This window comes from Coturnix japonica, chromosome 5 (genome assembly GCF_001577835.2).
Source record: "Coturnix japonica isolate 7356 chromosome 5, Coturnix japonica 2.1, whole genome shotgun sequence".
Taxonomy (NCBI): Eukaryota; Metazoa; Chordata; class Aves; order Galliformes; family Phasianidae; genus Coturnix; species Coturnix japonica.
Genome location: NC_029520.1, coordinates 11,316,399 through 11,338,210, shown reverse-complemented (window position 1 = coordinate 11,338,210; position 21,812 = coordinate 11,316,399). Strand labels below are relative to the sequence as shown.

Sequence of the window (21,812 nt, the reverse complement as noted above, 5' to 3'; positions counted from 1 at the left end):
CTTGCTTCTGTTTTCAGTTTATTTCGCCCATGTTCCTTTGTGCTCAGTTCATTAAAACATGTCGCTTTTGAGATCTATTTTTACATTTCAAGAATCCGGCATTGTACTTCTGCGGTGGCAGATGGCCCCACACACCCAAGCACTGCTCCGTACTACTTTCGCCTCCCTCATTTCTGGGTCCTTTCTATGCTACACTCTTGGCCACGGGCAGCACAGTGCCCAGCACTTGCTGTGGCTGTGCCTTGGGCTGGGTGAGTGCCCCTCCTGTAGATGATGCTGAGCCTGTGCCTTGTGCTGAGGTTCTGCGGTTCGCTGTGATCCTTCAATGGAAGGCCAAGTCTTGAGGGAGAGAGAGCAAGGGGCATGGCCAGGGAGAGCAAAGGAATGCCTGAGAATGGAGACCTAGGTTTGTGGAAAGTGCTCAGTGGTGAGGAAAACATCAGAAAAGGAACTTCAGCAGTTATTGGACCAAACAGCAGCAGCCCTTAGCCAAGTGGGCCACCAAGCTTTGTGCCTGACATCTTTAGCAAGAAAACTTCAAACCTTGTTATCATAGCTGGATCTGGGAGCCGTGGGCATAAGACATGTCAAGTGTGAATAGGATTAAAAGAACAACTTAGGAGTGTGAAGAAAGACCTCCAAGGTGCTACAGACCACCGTGCCCTAGGTAGGGTACTGTGTGTTCTGAAGGCATTCCCAAGGCAACAAGGTCCTGCATCCTGTTGAGCAGTGGGATCTTTAAGAGGAGTTGAGGCAGGGTGAACTAGAATCATCACAGAATCATAGAATGGCTTGGTTTGGAAGGCACCCCAAGGATAATCAAGTTCTCTGACACAGGCAGGGCCACCAATCTCCAGGTCTGGTACTGGACCAGGTTGCTCAGGGCCCCATCAACCCAGAGAATGTTTAGGAGCCTGGGTGGAGGTAACACTGCGTCCTCTGCAGTAAAGAGAAACAAAGCCTGGGAAGTTATCCAAACAAAGAGGTTTGGTTGGATGATACCCAGCGCAGAATTGTTCATACATATACAAACATCTGATTGTGATGGTGCAGAGATGTTACACATTTACATATATACCTGCTTACGTGTGCTTTCCATATCTGATTTTGTGTAGATCAGAGCTTTACCTGGATTAGACAATGTGGATGGAACTAGCTGGGAACAGGCACGCTCTCCTTGATGCCCACTCCTGTGTCCTGGCTACAACCGGTCCCTGCTGTCAGTACTGTCCACTTCATGTCCTGAGTGAGTCCTGGCTGCTGGCAGACTCTGAAGAAGGAAAACGTGGATTGGAATTAGCCACATCTGTATTCATTTAATACAAGAATAAAGCAAGAAATCTCACCCTGTGCCATTGTCCCACCTGTTCCACCCATCACAAACGCCTCCAAACCTGACTGCTGCAATTACAACAGAAATCAGTGTTTTAATTGGCCACAGATTATATGGCATGTTTAAACCTCCAGTGATAACAAAGAAAACACAATGAATAACCTTGATGGTTTTTCTTAGATGAGCAAAGAAAACACCTGAAGTGATTTAAAAATGAGTATAATGATTTTTTTTTCACTCTTCTTTTTTTTTTTTTTTTTCCTTTATGACAGAAGCCAGGAAGTTATAGTAAAATTTAAGCATTTAGATTTTGTTTAGAGCCAGATTTTAAATGCTGTGGGTGTCATATTAGATGATGGGCTTTTAGTAAGAGTTGACGTATGTGTAATTTGGCCAAAGCGAGGTGGCAGAATTGTTCCAGGAGCAAAACTTACTATTGCACACAATCAAATGCACTATTTTTAAGATAAGGATTTAGTAAAAGGAGAACATAACAAAATATACAGAACATCAGGTTGGCTAGAAGAGAAAAAAAAGGGATGGGAGGAAAATTCAGACTCAGGAGAAAGAGCTGAAACACTGTAAAAAGCCAATGAGCTGGTTTGTAGACTCCATATAGGGAAACAGAGAAAGTTTAAAACAATACCATCCTACCCCCACTGTGGTGACGGTTGGGGTCAGGGAGTACAGCTTGGGGCCATTATTCACTGCTGCCCCTGCTTTGGTTGCTGCCATCCCACATCTGTGGATGTCCCGAATCTGCCAAGGGCACAGGATGCGAGCTGAAGTCAATTATGTGGCTTTAACTTATGCCAGGGAAGGTTCATGTTGGTTGTTAAGAAAAATCTCTTCTCAGAAAGAAGTGGTGATGCACTGGCACAGGCTGCCCAGGGAGGTGGTGGAATCATTGTCCTTGGAGGTGTTCAAGAACCATGGAGATGAGGCACTGACAGACGTGGTCATTGGGCATGGGGGAGTGGGCTGGGGTTCGAGTTGTTGATCTTAGTGGCATTTTCCAACATTAATGATTCTGTGATTCTATGATTAATCCTATAATATTTGCCACCAAGCCTGGCCGGACTCCTCCCAAACTCAGGTATAAGACTTTCACTACCTTTAGCAGCAGTTAAGTTGGGAACCATGGATGTACTCAATCTCAGTGAATCCTCATGACAGTGACAACAACAGAAAACACCTTTTTATTTTACCTGTAGCCAGCGAATGTCTGCTTCCTGGGAACAGGCTGCCCAGAGAGGTGGTAGATGCCCCATCCCTGAAGATGTTCAAGATCAGGGTCTGAGCACCTAATGGTCACAAGGTGGGACCCTTCTAGATAAGCACATTACAGACAGTTTATCTCTTCATGGACCACAGGACCAGATGCTTTAAAGTTCTGTGTACAGACAAGTCTTACAAACATGCAAAATAAGCACAGAATTATAACTGATGGCTTATCCTCCAGTTAGGGTCTGTAGGTTTCTTTTCTACCTATGTGCTGCTGTTTGCTTCAGTGGCAGTGGATGGAGGACAACAGCCCAACCCCTCTTGGCAATGGCTGCTTTCCTGCAGTGAGATTCTTGTGGGCTGAGCCTGATTCATTCACCAGATCTGCTGATTTCCCAGCCTCTCCTCGGCTGTTGGGCTTTGCACTGTATTAAATGCACTCTCTTCCACAGAGCCCTGACTTACACAGGCTTTGCTGGCACGAGGAAACCACTGCCCAAAAATTCAGATGGAAAGCACTTTCCAGGAATCATCTCTTCAAGTGCTGTTCTGCTGGAACAAGCCTGCCCTGTGCTCCACTACAGAACGAGCCTGACGTAAGCCATCCAGATCTATGCCGTACTGCAGGGCTGTCCAGGGTTTATCTCGCTCTGCACGTGATTTACAAACTCCTTTCCGTTCCTGGAATCATGAGACACACTTCATCCTTTCCTGGAATACCTGCATGGGTAGGCTTATCCAATGCCTTTAAATGCGTACCTTTGTTTTAGATGCCAGGCAGCTCATGCAGAACAACTCCATCCCTTGTGCTGTTGTTGTGTTGAGGTGGATGGGTTACTTTGTTGTGATGTTGGTTACAACAGCCAGCCACAACCAGAACAACATGTTAATTTTGGGAGTCATGTGCATGTGTAAACTCTATTTCCAAGGCAAGACACGCTCTGCAGGCCAGCAGTGGGAGCAGGCACGCAGCAGGCAGGGGGGGGGACAGCGGCTGCGTGTATGTATACGTACCCAGAAATCTCATTAAAACAACGTGAGGGCTTCCACGATTCAGAACAGATTTTATCTCTCGCGTGTAAGACAGTTTACAGTTTTGGCTGCACGCTTCCCAAAGCAATTGCAGACACGTCGTGCGTTCTGCTCACTTGCCTCCTTCTCCCGAGTGCTCAGCCCTATGGCTGCGACCCACATTTCTCCCTGCACTGCTACAAGGCCTTGCTGATGCGAGTGCCCTACCTTGGTTCTGCATCCACATGAGCTGCTGTTTCTGAGCATGTTGCATTCAGGGCCCATTGACAATGTGACAAGCTGGTTGTGAGCTCTCAATGGGTTTCCTGGACTTTTTTTCTGTGTGTCCTATTGTTTTTGGGTCACTGTCCTACCCAGTTTGCATCTCATCTGGTGGGCACCCACACAATAAATCCAGACACGTTCAGCCAGAGCTATGTAGATGTCAGATTTTAGATGAGTGTCCGTGGTGATGCAGTGGCATGATAATTAACCATCTTAATGACCACAAGCCCCATCCAAGCCTCCCTCCAAAGTGAAGGAAGTTGTAACACCCCACCACCTGGAAGCAGTGCCAGTGGTGTTTTGGTGCAGTTTTACAGAGTAGAGATGCTGTTGGCTGCAGATGTTGATTGCAGTAAAACACGCACAAATTGTTCAGTACAAATGCTGCTGGGTTTAAAAGTTTCCTTGAGAAGTAATGCAAGTTTTCAAATCCGGAAAGAATATTGCTGGGACTTGTTGAAGTGCTCAATATAAACTGTAACACGCGAGCCATTAAAATGAAGATATTTGGCATTGGCTGCTACACATATGGGCCTTTCAAAACCATTCTTCTGCTTTGGCAGCTCCTGCGATCCCTGAATGATGCATGACTTCATTTTACACGTTCCTGTGAGATACTTCTGGGCAGTTGGCATGTTCCAAAAAACTTGTCGCTTGTGAGCTGGAGCAGAATCCTGACTGAGAAACACAGGTACGGTCTAAGAGAAGTGTTTGAAACTCGCTCATTTGAGTTGTGCCTTTTCCAAATCTGGGCTTTGTGTTGGGTTGTTTGCCTGGCTATGTCTCACTGCATGGCTCTCAAGGTGGACTTGTAGCTGCACCACTGAAGCAGGGTATGCAAAGAGAGTGTCAGAGCTGTCCGAGGCTGGGGACACTTTCTGTGCTGATAAGTGACTCCTGTGAGTGGCCAAACTGATCCATCTCCCTCTCTGACAGTGCCTTTGTCTGAGGGAACTGTTGAGTGAGGCTTTAAGGCTAAGCAGAGGATAAAAACGTACAATTGACCATGTCCAATGACTGCCTCAATCATGTGACATTTCCTCCATCTACATAAAGGCATAATTGACACTTTGGACCTTGCAGATGTTTTGCAATTCATTTGGTTCCCACAAAGATATCAGAAAGTTAGTCTCGTGAACTGGCAATACTGTGCTTTCCTCTGAACATGTTCTTCTAGCTAAAACGTATTTAGATGCAAATCGCACCATGTCTCATGGCCCCTCTTGTTTTGTTTTGCTTTTTCCTTCCCATTGCCTCTAAACAGACTGTGCCACCGTTTTTTTCTTCTTAAAGTATAAAAATATTCAGACATTCCTGAAAAAAACAAGCACACTTGACTTCTTTGCACGTGATCTGATTCACACGTGAATGTCAGTGTATCCCTTTCCCTTCTACTCATGGCCTTCTGCTTTATGCTTCCTAATTTAATTTGTCTTTCTGGCTGCTCAGTGATCCTTCCCAAAGAGAAATCTCTTTGCTGAGAAGCTATTTGCTGTGCTTTCAGCAGGAACAGATGCTGTGAATGACTGGTTGGCTTCATTTGGCACTCAGAGGTCTGGACAAAGGGGTAGTGTTGCAATCCGGCATGGACCTTGTGCCATACAGGGAGGTCTTGGTACAAATCTAGGAAAGTCATCGCTTCTTCATGTTGGTGAGCTAAGCTTTGTCTTCTGTGCTGTAACCTTCCTCTCCATAAAATGGGAAGAAGCCATCCAGGGTACGATACTCCTTCCCTCAAAGATCTTCAGCTTCTGTAACCTCATGGCCAAAGGATTTGTCTCCTTATTGAGGAGTATTTGCTCCAAAACCCTCTCAAACTCACGTACTCCACACACAAACAGCACTCCACAGAGCTGGTGGATTGGTCCACACCACTGAGATTTTTCCTATATAAATAGGAGAATATTGCGCTTTGTTGAGGTCTTTCACACTTAGCCTTATAACTCCTCTCCTGTTTGCTCCCATTTGGCTGGAAGTGGTAAGGATCATGCCAGCCTGGCCAGTGCTCATTAAAACAAAGAAGAAAGCAAGGCCTGCCTTGCAATACAGTGTATGATTCTGCCGCAACATGGTGTGGAGGAACTTTAATTGTTTTCAAACAAGCTTCAAAAATATTGAGGTAAAGCATCACAAGGAGGTACAGAAGGAATGTTTGAAAACTAAAACTTCTCTTAATTAGTTTGTGTATTTACATGTTGTTTTCTCTCACAGACCAGGCTTATTGCAGTCTAGGTTATAGCAAGATCATTTCCTACACCAGAAGGCTTTGCAATTTGCTGATGAAAAGCCAAATAGGAATCAAAGATACTGGTGAACAAGTTCATGCCCCAAAAGAAAAGTTGTCCATTTTAATAGTGGAGGAATTAAGTCTGTAACAAACCTCAGGGCAAGGAGGGGATTATCGTGTTACTACGCCAAGACTGAACAGTGTACTTTAAGGTAATGCTTAAATCAGACAAGTTGCTTACCTCATTAGAGAGGAACTGGGTGAGGTTTATGGCTTGTGCAGCGTTCCAGCCAGATGGTCTAATGAGCTCTTCTGCTCTCAAAGCCCATGAAATGCAGGAACAGCAGCAATGTCTTGAGTCAAGCAAACCAGTTCCCTGCCTTTGCAAGCAATCACAAATGAACCAACTGATAACGCAACATTCACACCAGGGTGATATTGCAGAATCCCTCTTCTCTGATGTTTAGAAACCTTCACAAATGTACTGATAGATGATGTATGTACCTGTCCTGCAGTAGCATAGTCTTTTGGGTGAAACAGCACTTATTCTCAAATATACTCATGGAGAGCAATCTTAACCTTTTGCTTTGCTAGGTTGGACAGAGAAACCCCTGATACGGGAAGATATACCACTCCTGTAAGGGCACGTCTAGAGAGCTGACTGAGGACAAAACATGCTGCCAATCAAACTGGGTCTTAATTAGAATATTCTGAAACAGTCTTCTGGCTCAGCATTACTGCTCACAGTGATCTTCTGCCACCATCTCTAAGGTCTACCAAGCAAGGTGTTGAGAGTAGTTTTGATTTGAGAGAACCATACACCTCATTTCTTCTTATCCTGATAGTAGATCTAAAATAATTTAGGCAAATCTTTTTAAAAATTGCCTTTAGGTCTAATATATACATGTATATATACACATGTATAATATAAGTGTTACTTCAAAAGTGACATCCATAGGATGCTATAAGTGAGCAAAAACAACAAATCAGATTTGACATTATGACAAATGTATCACAGTATTCAGATAGATGTCATAGAATCGTAGGATCATTTAAGTTGGAAAAGACCTCTAAGATCATCAAGTCCAACCATCTCTACCATGCCCACTAAACCAAGTCCCTCAGTGCCACAAGTACACATTTCTTGAGCTTACGTATGCTGCTGTTATATAATGCATAGGTACAGAATCTCTCAAAACTGTTGTGGGTGGTTTTATAATACCTGACTTTCACCTGAGGGACAGGATGCAGCATTTTATAAAAGTTATTTGTGCTTTGACTTACCAAACCTCAACTTACCAGTTGAGCTCGAAGTTCAGCCTATCTGTGCTTAAAGATCTCTAGTATTTCCTTAATTTTATGTTTTAATAGCTTGTAAAACCTCATGCTCCATGCAGTAGGTTTCTAAACATATATTTGCTACTCCTCCGGATGAATGTTCAATGCCATGCAGATATAGAATGAATGTTGTGGGATTGTGGCAATCTGTGGCAATTACAACTATTTGAAGACACTAACACCAGAGTAAAGGATTCTGTGGGCATATGCCTGGTGTTGGTGGAAAAGACATTCATCTACTTCTTTTGTTAGCTGATGAAACCATCCAAGTTACGGTTCTAGAATTTCAATATGATGCACAGTCCCTGCACTTGGGTTATAGCCCAGAGTTTGGCTATACTTTGATAAGAGAATATCAGCATTCAAAAAAACACCATTTCGGAAGAACTTACCCCCTAAAAATCCAAAAGGAAAGCAAAGCCAACGCCTTCTTTTCAAATTGTTTCCAAGCAAGGAAAAAATGGGAGACTTGTAACAAGCAGACCTACTTCCTCCAGAAATTGTCCATCTTTTTTTTTTTTTTTGTCCAGCTTAAAGGATGCAAGACCTTAAAAAAAAAAAAAAAAAAAAAAAAAAGAAGCAGGCAAATTATAAATAAAGTCACCTCAGTGCTTCATGGATATCCTGGCTTTTGCAAAGACTTGTCCAACCACAACCTGAATAATTCAAAGCATTGTTGTCAGGCAGCAGCACAGCCCTCCTAAATAGGCACTTGCCTTATCACTCTACAGCAGATGCTTCAGCCAACCATTGGATATTGAAAACATAAATAATGAAACAAAATTTGGAGACAATGGTTTCGGTGCTGGGGACAAAATACTCATGGATATTGTCAGTCTCTGAGTAACCAAGCAGCAAAAGCTCAAGTGACAACAATAGGAAGGAGAAGAATGGGGACAAGTGAGGAGGCCTGAATCTCAATAAGGCGCAGAGCTGCACATGCTGCTGTTACCCTAGAAACTAACCTCTCCCCTGAAGAGGTTTGCCGGGGCATTGTTTGGGGGACACAAGATGTGTCATACACCAGATGGTCGTGTGCTGTATAACTCAGTTATCTGAGAGGACAGAGTAAAGGAATGCGCGCTGCAGAGCTCGTCGCAGGGCCGAGCAGGGCACCATCTGTTCTTTCAGATCCAAGCCACTTTGCTTTTGCTTTTTTTTCCTCCTTCCAAGGAAGGAGGGGAAAACAAAATTAAAATGATTCACTATTCAGAAGGAAAAGAAAAGAAAAAAAAACTTACTACAGTTGCCATCTCTCGCTTTAATTTAGCTAATTTTGTCCCCCGGGTTTTATGTCAGGTGAATTGCTTCTTTTATGCTTGGGAGAGCAACAATTATTTCTCTCTCAGGAGTCTATCATTTATAAATAAAACCCCTTTGAAACCTCACTGGTCATTCACTGTCTGAAAACCCCCAAACCCTCCCGACCATATGTTGCTGAACGTCCCCTCTCTCCTCCCTGACGGCGCGAGTGGTGTTTATGCAGCGTGGGGGAAAGAAGCCATCCTTTCCAGGAATTGTTCTCCATCTCAGCACGGAGAGGGAAGGGGGGAAGGAGGAAAACAAAAAGCCAGAGTGAAAATCGCAGTCTGCATGACGGGTGTAGGAAGGAAATATTAATCACGACCCACACAACACCAAGGAGCGGTGATTCAGGCGTCTGCAAAGTGAGGCAGGAGTAGGTGTGGGCATGACAAAACAGCATGTGAGTGTGCTGCCAGTGCCACCAGAGTCAGCAGGAAGGCTTGGTGCCTCCGGCTGTGTGGGATCAGGCCCCGCACACGCTTGCATCAGCTTTTGCCTGATGATTCCTACAAGAGCACCTCCCTCTGCCCAGTAAACCCACAACCAGATAGAACTGAAGGAGAAGAAATGTTTGGATTAATTGAGAGGGAAATCTCTAGGGGAATCAAGTCAAAAGCATGGACATGAAGCAAAAATTTGCATGCAGAATAAGAGCCAAAGATCATAGAATGGCTCGGGTTGGAAAGGACCTCAAAGATCATCTAGTTCTAGTGCCTGGCATGGACTGGGTTGACAACCTCTAGAACAGATCAGGCTGCACAAGGCCCCATCCAGCCTGGTTTTGAACACCTCCAGGAATGGTGCATCCACAGCTTCTCTGGACAGCCTGTGCCAGTGCCTCACCACATATGGAGTAAAATCTGAACCACATCATATATTTAGGTTCCCCATACAGGCAGCTTAGTTAATCACCTGATTGGACAATCATCAGGTCTAACAAATTATTAGGCAATGGTGAAAGAGCAATCGTAGGTGATAGCATCTCACAAGGTGCATGTAATCCTACCATTTCCTACATACTTCTGGTGCTTGCAGCACAGGTAGTTCTTGTAACATCTGTATCTAATGTATTAATCTCTATGAATTAATGATCAATATATTTAGAAGGATATAGCACATAGCAGGACTGAACAGAGAACTTACTCTTTGACTTTCTTACCTCTTTTCTCTTTTTCTTCCTTTTCTCTTTCCCTTCCTTTCTTATTCTTTTTTTTTCAACAAGATTGCCAGTGTATCTCTCTTCATAAATAAAAATTCACGTGAAGGAGATGATTTATCCCCAGACAGCCTCCTACCTAAGTGAGTAGGAATAAAAATAATTATTAAAATAGTTGGTTACCAAAAGAACAACATCAGTAATAATATTTCCTTCATTGCAATTTAGAAAAATGATCAAAATCTGCCCAGTGCCTGTGCTCATCCGTGAGACAGTCCTGGGCACAGCTTTGCCTTCTTTGAGGACAAACCAGGCAACCAGTGTGCTCCAGCAACCCTTGGAGCACAAGTTGGCAGGGCAGTGTGCTTCAGTACAGCTTGCTGGAAGGATTGTGTGAAACACACAGGCACTGCATGCTCAGAGTGCTGCACACAGACTTGGTAAATTATGGCAAGAAAATCTGTAAAGCTTCTTCTGTTCCCCCCTCTGGGGATTTGCCTCTCTCTGATCCAAGAAAGCTCGCTGGCGACCGCCTATCCCACTTTCTGCACCTGGCTGAGTGATTTACCAGAAACTTGACAGGGTCGTGGAAGCTTTCTTTCCTTTGTTCCATGGGTGTCTGCCATGGAGAGCCAAGCCTGGATTAGCTGAGTCTAAATCCCTGGGCAGTTCGCCAGAGCAATGCTAGCTCTGAAGAAAACGGAGCTCTGAGATGATTTTGAGACTGGCTTTATGCATCTGTTCTTCTTAGGTGCAAATCCACAGGCAAGGAGCATAATGCCTCACGTCAGGCTGGTAAGCTGTTCCCTGTAGGCAGCAGTTGCCAGCCAATGTGGGAGTTATGTGAACTTTCTGCCTGGCTCGGACAATGCAGCTTCTCTGGGGCCAGCCCTTCCCTGGCAGTGCTCCCTCGCCAGCCATGTAGGCATCTTTTCACTGGACAACATGCTGCATTACAATAATGTGCATGGACACGTTGAACAATGCTTCCATTCGGCACCTGCATTTTCTTTGTTGTGGTGCCAACCATTTTGTCATATTGGCTTTTGGGTCTCTGTCATTAGGAGCGATGTGAGGTTTCTTGTGCTGTCCCGGGAAGGCATACCTCGGTTTTCCAGCATCTTCTGTTGCTGTTCCATAGGCAAGGCGCACGAAGCCTTGCAGGAGCTGGCGGCTCCTGAGTTAAAGTCTTCTGCAAGTTCTTTCTCAGCCTCAGGAACTACAGATGCCCTTGTGCCCTGAAGCTGAGGCTACTATCTGGTCAAAATCTTTGGCTTAGGGCTGGGGGGATTTTTCAGTCTGGTTCTTGTGTAAACAATGTGAATGCACTCAGTATTTGTTTTGGCTCCTCTGAATGGCTTTTGAACATGTCAGCCTAGTTCAACTGAACTTGACGGAAGGGTAGAGGGCATGAGAACAGCTTGCTCAGAAGGATGGCTAGAAGCCCTGTCCCTGGAGACATTCAAGGTCAGGCTAGATGGGGTTTTGAGCACCTGGTGTAGCTGTAGGTGTCCCTGTTCATTGCAGGAAAGTTGGACCAGATGGCCTCTGAGGGACTCTTCCAGCTCAAATAGTTCTACAATTCTAGATCTATAAAATAAGTTCTAAGTTTGGTGAAAATTTGCACTGAGGTAGTAGAGAGAGAGAGGCCCCACTACCATGTGGTCTGAATGTTCTTACCATGGAAAGGCAGGAATTCACATCTCATCAGACACCAGGAGGGTGATGAAGGAAAAGAACCTGCAAAACACTGCAACACAGGAGGAAGTTTCAGCTGGAATTTGCACTTACACATCAAAGTCATCCCTCAAAGGAGCCATGAAAAAGCCACTGTTTGTGGAAATATTTCATAGTTCCTACCTGAACTCATTGACTTCTTGTTCTTGCATCCAATTCTTGCTGGGACTCAGTTAAATATCGCTGAGCGATTGGGTATCAGCTATTTTCATTCTATTCGTTTCGAACTTGCTTCCCTCCAAGTTCCTTCATCTCAGCTGATGCTGGTCAGGGAGCCCAGAGACGAACTTTTCTATAAGCCATTTAAAAGAAATTTCAGGGCATATAAAAAGAATTTGCTTTTGTGCAGGAACATTTCATTGTGTGAGTTCAAATGTGGTAGGTAAGGAAAACTTTCATCACTAAATTAGAAAGAAATACCTCCAATGTTATCATGGCTTGCGAGAGGCTCACGAGAGTTGTATAAGCCAATGGTCTGAAAACAGAAACAGGGAACAAAACTGGCAATTCAGACGCCTTTGTGACCACAGGGAAATAAATGCTACAGCTACATCTGACTCCAGCTTCCACTAATGGGAAGCCTTCTTTAATAGATTTTGAACTTGCAAAGGCTTATGTTTGTCCACCTGGACTGGGTAGTCCCACTGAAAGCAACAGCCCAACTCTCATGCGTAAGTGAAGCATATAAGTACACACAGCAGTGGGACAGAGATGGGAGTTGCATCAGACCCTTTTTCTTTTCTTCTTCCTTGCTCCTCCTCTTCCCTGCCACCATCCCATCAGTGAAATGAGAACAATAATACCCACCTCAGCAGGATATGTTAGGATTAGCTGAAAACTGTTTTTACCTTTCCTCCTTTAAACTCACAGAAAATCTTCCTGCATTTTACTTTTTTAATAGTTCAAGGAGCAATTTGTTCCTTGCCTAGACCTTTCCAACTTAGTGGGTGGGGGGAGCCCTGGAATCCTTCCAACTTCCCCTGGACTGATGATAAATCAGCACTGAGGTGTATGCTGGCCACAAGACCTATTAACGTGCTGCAGTGAAATGGCTGTTTTATCTGCTGACATCAAATCATTTCTGCCTCAGCTAGTATCTGAGTATGATGCTGGCCAATGACATTATTTGAAACAAACCTATTTTAAAATATAAGAATGAGAATGAGTGATGTCCAGACTCTTCTACTTTTCTAAGATACTCTGTGAAAGGGAATCTAAAAAGGAACATACTCTAACAGTCAGCGTGGCAGCAAGCACTTCCAGCTCCAAAACCACTCGGGCTCAGAATAATGAAAGCCTTGCAGAGATGTTATACCACATTTATATAACAGTAGTCAATAAAGTCCCTTTGTGTTAAACACGGAGCAGACATGCAACTGACAGACAATTACTACATACTCATGAGCTCTGGACAATTTGCATGAACAGCAGAAACCAGCAAACAATGTTCCAGCACAACATACTCACTGCATGATGGTTACTGTGGTGGTGTCTAGCTTGAAGGCATCAAACTGTTCAGCTCATCTTCCTGCTATCCTTATTCCACAAAGCACTGTGAAGAAAGGCATTGAGATACTTACTTCTGAGAGAAGTCTTTCAGGTATGAAGCACCAACAAATGAGACAAATCCAATCCACTTGTCAGGCAGAGAAGTAAGACACGTCAGCTGTGGTGTCTACCTTTAGGCAGCTGCATGACAGATTTGGATGGGTCAAAGACAGCCTGGATCATCTTCTGTTTTTAAGAACAAGATGAATCATTGGATTTGAAGTCACAGGTCACTCAGCTGGTGCTCTTTCTGAAAGATTCTGTTGGACCAAATGTGGAATCAGATCTGCTAGCAACCTGTCACAGACAGAACTTCAAAACGATTATTCTGAGGACATTTGTGATGGCAGTGTTCACATGGACAGAGATGAACCAACAAACCAGCACAAGGACATTAGATGGTATTGTGTTGCATAGTAGTCTAAGAGAAAAAAGAAAAGCCAGCAGCAATTTTCCTGTGTGTATTGAACTTCTGGATCTTAGAATAAACAGAAGACGTGGTAATCTTGTCCTGTATTTTATTAGGAAATTAGAGATTGATCAATAATCTGAAATTACACAGTGAATCTCATTTAAAAATATTCAAAATCATCACAATAATTTTGATTTCTATAAAATGTAATGCCCAGGTACAATTCCTGTTTATGTCCATACATTTCTACACCCATAACATGTATCTGTTGTACAGCAGCAAGACAATTATAATATAAATACAGTATACTTTCCTCTGCAGCCCAAGTGAAAGATGTGAAATGTTTCATGTTTAAAACAAGGCCCAGCAAATAAGCAATACTATGAGTTGGTTCCATGCCATCTCAGTTCATAGTGCATCAGTATTTCAGACTGCTCATACACCCAAAAGATTGGTAATGCTGAGCAAAATTATGAGGCTTTAGGGCATCAATTTTGACACATATATATGTATATATTCATCTCCTTGCTTTCAAACACTGAAATATTTCATTTTTATATACATTGCATTAATTAGCTATGTTGTAATCCTCTATTTTCCAACACTGTCAACTTTAAGGACGTTCCACGTTCAAGGAAGGGTGCATATGGTAGAAGTGTTAACTAACTGCAAGGGTTGAATTTCAACTTCATTAAGCAAAGCTTCAATCCTGCTCACATTGTGCATGTGAAAAATCACACCAAGACAAACACTGCTGTTCTTATTGCAACTATAACATGGGGTGAGGTGGCTTGCAGGTTAGGCCCTGCGTCCTTTAGGTTGGAGCTGGCACTTCTGAATAGATTAATGACTTTGGTAGGGAGCAGAATTTCTTATTTGATTATTCAGGAAACTATTAGATTTGTCATATATGCTGTCTGGATGAGAGATGCTTTCCTGAACCGGGGCCATGATTCCTGTGAAAATTATGGATGCTCAGTAAGTGGCCAGCTCAAGCACTTGACCTGCAAGTCCAGTCACATTGGACTGTTATACTATACTTGGATAGCATAAGCTAAGGGGGGAAAAAAAAAAAGGTAGATTGAAGAAGTAGTAGGCCTTCTTTTTAAGAAGCTATTTCAGGACAAGTACATTCAGACCACTGCATTTTCTATTTATGTATAAGTTCTTTGGCAACAATTTTCTAGAAAGCAGAATCATTTTTCTATATAATACTTTATTGCCTCCCTGTTAAAAATTGGTATCTTTAAAAAATCTATAGCACTTTCCACTATAAATAGTACTGTTCCAGATTAAGTATTAGTGCCTCCCTGAAGAAAAACAGATTAAAAAAATCTGGTTATTATCTGATAATGTTTACGTAGCAATGTTAAAATAAAACAGCAAAAGAAAATCATTCAGCATGTGGTTTGTCATTTGCAAGAACATTAGCGGTATATTTATACAATAAAAACAACATAAGTTATCCTATTTTGTTTTAAAAACCTTACTAGTAGAAATATATTGCTATCTGCAGGTTCAGAAACAAAATGCAGATTTCCCATCTAAGTTCAAGTATTATTAGAATATTATTATTACTGTCATTATTATTAAAGGAGCTCTAAATCTTTGCAATTTTGCCTGTCTTTATATTGTTTCAGTCTTTGTGAGCAATAATGGGTTACTATAATTTTTGTTCATCGATAGAATCAGTGTGGAGCTTCAGTAGGTTTTGCCTGGTAGAACACAGCTTGGCAACCCTTGGCCTATTACGAGTGGTTTTAGAAGAGCGCGTTTGAGACTAGTAGCATAGATATTGCAGTCATGTGTTTTCTTGGATGGCTGATGAAATGAATTTCCTTCCAAGTTCTCAACATTCAGTTCCATTTAAAGGAGAAAGGTGGGAAAGACCCAACCCAGACTTTTACCACATCAGGATATATCGTCTTCACTTCTTCCTGGCACGGTCAGTTGCTCGTAGGTTGGCAGGGTGTTATTTGGGAGGAAGAGATCTGAATTAACTCTGTTCTCTCTCTGAGATGACCTGTTGTTCCCTTGATCTCCCTGATGAGATGAAACCAGACGATGCAGCATCTCAGTAATGAGGTTCAGTTTCTGGTCCATCTGTGTAACCTACAAAGGCAAGAGGAAAGTTTGTTTAGCATCAGCATGTGAGAAAATTGCAACAAGCCACTTGATAAACATGCTGCATTAAAATGACACTTTTCTTAATTAGCATGACAATAACTTCTAGGAAGATACCAGAGATTCATAATCCTATGAATTGTGTTAGAGATTTAATGCAATAGGTCAGAGCTGGGTGACAAATGAGCCCTGTTAATTCTCATCTGTGGGATGTGCTCTGATAGTCATTTCATACCTGGATGAACGCACAATCTCTGAGCTTTCAAAGAGTTGTGCTTGGACAGAGAACTAAGTCCCAGAGCTGAGCTTCTGTGGTTTTTGTTGTTATTATTGTGTCCAGGTTTTTATCGTAAGCTACTAACATGCCCTAATGATATCAATATGCTATAGTAAATATCCCTTCTACTTGCAGTGATCTAATCCATGCTAAGCCAGGACTGACTGACGCCCTCTTTGTTACATTTGGGTCCAATTACTAACCAAGTCACTAAATGCCCAATGGATAGTTTTGCTGATGCAAGTGCATAGCAGCTGCATTCTGTGGCAAGGGGTAGGAGTGGGACATGATTTAGTTTTATTTTGTCACTGCTCCAATGACATGGCATTCACCAGGATTGCCGCTGGAATTATGTGATTCACAGCAAACTGGAAACTCTTCTGAGATGTGTGAAAGCTGACTTTAAGATTGGGGACCTGCAGAGGAAGGTTCAGACTGCTCCTTTTTTCAGCCTTTGGATGGAAACTCTTTGTGTTATCTGATGATGGTGATTATTATTATTATTATTTGCTTTTCTTGCCCTTCTAATCTGTAGGTGAAAATATAATGAAACATCAGCATATTGAAAAGAGACTACATTATGGATTGGTCCAAAACTTGGATTAAACTTGGAGTACATTTGAGATTCTCAGAGCAAAATCAAGAACCAAATGTTTCTAGGAGCAGCACAGCTTAGGTCTCTGGTTTCTTACATTTTCCAGTCAAAAAGTAATGTGTACCATCCCTTTTATCTGGCATAAAAAACCTTTCTGCTCTGACTCACATGTACTGAGCCAGATGTCCTGAGGGGAAGATGGGCACTTACAGCTACGATTTGTCAAATTCAAAGTCATGCCCACTCTGCTATAGGCATGGCAAGCAAGCATTTTTCATGGAAAGATGCCTGTCCTTCCTGGATGGGAAGAGGCTCAGGCACAGAGCAGTGGGAGCCTCTTTATGGCCTCTCACTCCTTGCCCCAAGCACAAAGAAAAAGCCACAGTCTTGTCTTTGTAGTCCCATATCCATCTACAGTGATCTTCAAACACCAAGGAAACCTCTAGGCAAGAAGATGTAATATTTTTCAAAAGGGAAAAGAAAGTAAGCAGAAAAACAACAACAACAAAATGTGATGGGAATAAATTGCTGCCTCAAATATCTGATAGAAAGCAGTGAAAGGCACATAAAACCGCCAGAAAGAGCATGAGTGGGAGCAATTTATATGTGCCTGGCTAACATCCAAGTATCACACAGGATAGTAAAAGACAGTAAGGCTAAGCAGAACATCAACAAACCTGGAGGATTTCAGCAGAAACTAAAATGTTTTTCCACTGTAGAGAAAATGCTGTTTTTTTCAAGCACTTTGTACAACTGGTAGGGAAGCAGATACAGTAATTTAAAAATATGAGGTGCCAGAGATTTATACTTCACAGCTGGTTTTGAAAACATTAGGCAAAGCACTCTAGATGATACATGAAACACAAGCAATTCTGGATGGAAATGGCTGTTGAAAGAGGAGATTCTTCAAATGAGGAAGGTGAAGAACATGAGTTCAAGATTTCTAGAAGGAAATACAGATGCAAAATGGAGCAGATCATCAGGTTTTCATTTCATCACTGTTTGTTCACTCCCTTAGAAAAGGCACGCTTTGCACTAACAGTGCCCATCATAGATGGCAAGTTCACAATCCTCCGAGCAAGACAGTACGAATCAGGGGTAACATTTCTCATTCCTGCAGTGCCCACTGCCCAGGCGTTGCTTGCTTTCTGAGACAGCTGCACTGGAAGGGCACTTTCTCTAACAAGAAACATCTCTTTGCTAATTATTCTGAACTAAGTAAAGGGATTTTTATAGAGGATTTTTTAATTTGTGATTCCAGGCAGGGATTACCAGAGGAAACACAGGCTGAAGATCTATCTGGAAAATGTACATTCATGAAACTCTTGCAGTGATGAGCTATTGAACATGACAGTGGATTGGACAGAGATCTGGATAGTCCTTCAACAGCTGTGCATCTTGGTGATGAAGTACTGGGGAGAAGTGAGATGAGAATACTCTTGCTGGGAAATAAATTCCCAGAGATAATTGTCTAATTTTTCTATGGAGTAAGGTTTGGCTGCTGCAGCTGTTGTGTGCAGAAGGCCCACAGAAGCAGAGGCAGAAGCTAATTACTATTGAGCTGAGCCATATGAGATAAAAAGACCTAACATCATCTTCCCTGTTTCTGTTAACTGGTGTAGGCCTCTAAAGCCACAGTGCAGCAGTTTTGCAGGGAGGTACAGACAGCTGGTTGCGTGTTGCTTTCTTGTTTCACCAGCTTTCTTTCAGATAAGGAGAGCTATTTCCCAGGGAATTCTGTGCCCCTCACAGGCCTGCTCTGAAACATGCTGAAGCTGGCGGGAGGTTTTGGCAATCACAGGCTCCCAGTGACTTCAGTGGACTCTAAATGTTGGACTGAATGGTTAAAACCAAGTAGCAGAATATTCTCTGGGTATTACAAGGGAGAAAGAAATTTAATTTCTGTACACTGCTTTGCTTGTGGTTGTAAACCAGAAAAGATGACATTTGCAAATGAGACAGCAATGGAATAAAGGGCCTCTGCCCTTGATTATGCCAAAGCAGGATTCTCTGCTTAAAGGATGAGATGCTCTAAAGAGAGAATCAAAACTCATCAGAAAGCAACTTCTTCTGTCATTGCACGTCTCTGATGTGGAAGAATAAATGCATAATGCCTTGCTGATGAACAGCCTTGTATGTTAGCAATCCCAATCTGCCTTCTTTCAACCAAATACACATCCTCATAAATATTCTTCACTTGTTTGCTGCAGAAAAAAAAAGTTGCCATAATATTAACTACTTTGACAACCCTGATTTCTCCACTTAAAACAGCAAACCGTGTTGATTATATAGGGAAATAACTCAGACTGTTTCTTTTATGAAAAAACTAAATTAGCTCTTTCTGGCTGACTTATGCTCTATTAGAAGTGTGACACTTACCTGTTCAAATTGTTTAAGTACAAATAGTTTCCTTTGTATTTTGTAGTCAGTAATAGGATAAGGGGGAATGGTTTTAAGCTCAAGGAGGGAAGGTTTAGATTGGATGTCAGGGGGAAGTTCTTTACACAGAGAGTGGTGAGGACTTTTTCTATCTGTAAAGAAGTCACAGAGGCATACAACTGCTCTGATACCCCATACAATACACCATAGGCAGTGACATAAATCCTATGAGCCACAAGGTCTTCTCAGGTCATGTTTTCATGAAAAGTCCTCTGCAGCTGAGTTTAAAATAACTTCTACAAAGGCATCAAAGGAGGAGTTAGTGAACAAGCCTATGAGACCGCTCTTCTGAGAGGAGGAGAGAGCAAAATAGCGAGCCACTGATCTATTAAACTTCCACAGACAGTCACATACTATTCATTTAAAATGCATTTTACATGTTCATAACAGATCCCTTATATGATCCATTCCAAAACTTTACTGGGAAGGGGTCAGGGTAACAGGAAATACACGGTCAAGAGGAATGGTATTTTCAGCCATGGATATTTAGGATAGTGGGGCAGTGGCTCTGCTGATAGCTTCTGAATAAGAAGTCCTTATTGCTCTGCAGGCTAACAAGCTTTAATTGAAAGAAAATTATGGTCTCTTTATTTGTGCATCCTCATAAGTGGTTTTCTAAAGAATCCTTTCCATGTTTGCTTGTCATTACTATGCTTGCTGATAAGCTAGTGCTTTATTGCAGAAAAATACACAAAAATCATTTCTGTTAACAAAGCCATCTTCAACAAAGCCACAGGCACACTAATGACTCAGAGCAAAAATAAGAGGGGAGAAATATTCCAGAACTTACAATACATATTAATGGCAATGATACAAAGGAATGTATCAGTATCAAGCAGCACTTCAGAAAACACCGAGTGCATCCTTCAAGCTAAACATCTCTTTCTAAGGTGTGGTCATAAATCATTCTTTCTTTAGAGAGATTCATCCTGTTTAGGTACTGTTCTTAAGAATATTTGAGGAAGCTTTAGAGAGCAGCTTCCCTGGCTCTTCTTCTTGCTAAGTCCCTACACGTTGTGGTATCTCAATATTTCTAAAAGCTAATGCCTCAGAGATTTCATGGTTTTGTGAACAGGAACAAAGCTAGGAGTGGCTTTTCTGAAAAGTTCAAGGATAGGTATAGGAATCTTCACAGAAGATTTCCTTGGTGCATTTCTTTGCAGCTGTGATAGAGGCAAGAGAGGACAGCAATTTCACTATTATTAAAGAAAGTTCCTTTCTTCAGGTACATCGTTTTTTCAAAAATATTGGCAACAGTCATTCTTCCACTTACAGCACCCAAGATTCCAGATTCTTGAGAACCCCCTTATCAGAGCTTCTGGCTTCGATATGTTTATTTTGTTGCCAGAGATTAGGCAGTGTTCACGCTGGAGGTTATATACTAGTCGTTGAGGTGTTTATAGGAGAATGTAATCTGCATGAAGGAAGATTTGTTCTCCAGACTGTCTGTACTTTCTCTTGAGAGTTGTCCAAAGAAGGGAGTATGTGTGTGGTGTCTGGGGGAAGGATAGAGGAAGTGGAGCCAGTGAGAAAACACTCTCTTCTAATATAACATTACTCCTGGCTAGAAAAATATAAAGCCAGAGCTTCTGAGGAACTAAATTAGCAGGTTTTGTGGGCTGCACATGACTAGTCAATAAAAATACTGTACAAACACTGCATCCACTGTCTTAACTGACAAATAAAACTGACAAATTTGAAAAGACAGCATCGTAGGAAAGAAAGGCACTTGTTATACACTGCCCTATAGTCAAATCCTTTGGATAAAGTTCTCAGTGCCAGTCTCCTGTTAGTTTTCTAATATTTTTTTTTCCTTTTTATTTCCCCCCCAGTAAACAGAGACTGCTGCTGGTCTCTTCTTACTCTGTAACTCTATAAGAAATTCTTTTTCCCTCATTTCTCAACAGTGTACAAAAAAAAAACCCAACCAAACAGATTTTTCTAGTAGAAACAGTAAACAGTACTGATAATTCTCTGTGAACCAGTGATTTCAACAGAGAATGATGACCTGGGCCATTTGATTAGTGACTATAATGATTACTGTGCTTTAATTCATTTGAAGAATTCTGACCTGATGATGCAGCACAAGCTTTATGGCACCAGGTGTTCAAGCTACAGAAAACAGGAGAAATCAGAGGGTTAATTTATTAATTCTTTGTTTTAATTATAATTGGGAAAGCAGGTAGCTATGCTGTAGAAAAGCATTTTTCATTTCCAAACGTCCTTTTCCCCAAGTAAAAATATCTTAAAAACAAAACATTTTCAAAGTTTCTGACATCTCTGGCTAGCATCTTGCCCAGCTCCATTTCTTTCCTGTGGCTTTTAGTTATTTTTAGAGGATTGTAGACTGTGACTATAATGACATTTTTCAGAACAGAAGTCGCCCTTGAATTCTATTCTAAACTGCCAATAGTAAGAGACATGCCCCAACAGGTAAAAAACACAGAAAGCGATCGGAACAAGTCACTCAAGTACTGTGTAACAGCAATCTGCGATCCGTATAAAATATGGCTTGCATGTTGGCCAGCACAGAATACAGGCCACATGTTTTGTATCTGCCATTTTCCCCTCAGGTGAAAATTAAGATAACAGCCTCCAGTGACAGCAGTAGTAGAAGATATTACACAATAAAACAGCAATCTTCATAGCTATCTTTGACTATTTCCAGCCTATTACACGCAATTCATTACGTGAATAAATGCTTCTGAATTTGAAGCTGGCAAGGCATCAAATTATTAAAAGAGACTTGTGAAGAAAAAAGTGACAACAACAATAAAGGAGAGAAGCTGCATAGTCACCTT

General features: G+C 42.1%; 1 protein-coding gene and 1 long non-coding RNA gene across 3 annotated transcripts in view; both read right to left on the bottom strand.

Moving 5' to 3' along the window:
- Positions 1 to 7,288, bottom strand: LOC107314561. Of its 2 annotated transcripts, XR_004307596.1 has the most exons (3): positions 6,322 to 7,288; positions 1,129 to 1,270; positions 1 to 388 (listed from the first exon to the last, which is right to left on the bottom strand). It is a non-coding gene; the product is annotated as an uncharacterized LOC107314561 (long non-coding RNA). The 2 variants fall into 2 exon arrangements; XR_001555500.2 differs by having other exon boundaries at positions 1 to 1,270.
- Positions 7,289 to 13,665: 6,377 nt separating this feature from the next.
- Positions 13,666 to 21,812, bottom strand: part of KCNQ1 (potassium voltage-gated channel subfamily Q member 1) — a 321,556-nt gene continuing 313,409 nt past the window's right edge. Inside the window, exon 16 of the mRNA XM_015863924.2 lies at positions 13,666 to 15,688. Coding sequence (XP_015719410.1) covers positions 15,488 to 15,688 — 201 coding nt within the window. The 3' untranslated portion in view covers positions 13,666 to 15,487. The remainder of the gene's footprint in view (positions 15,689 to 21,812) is intronic.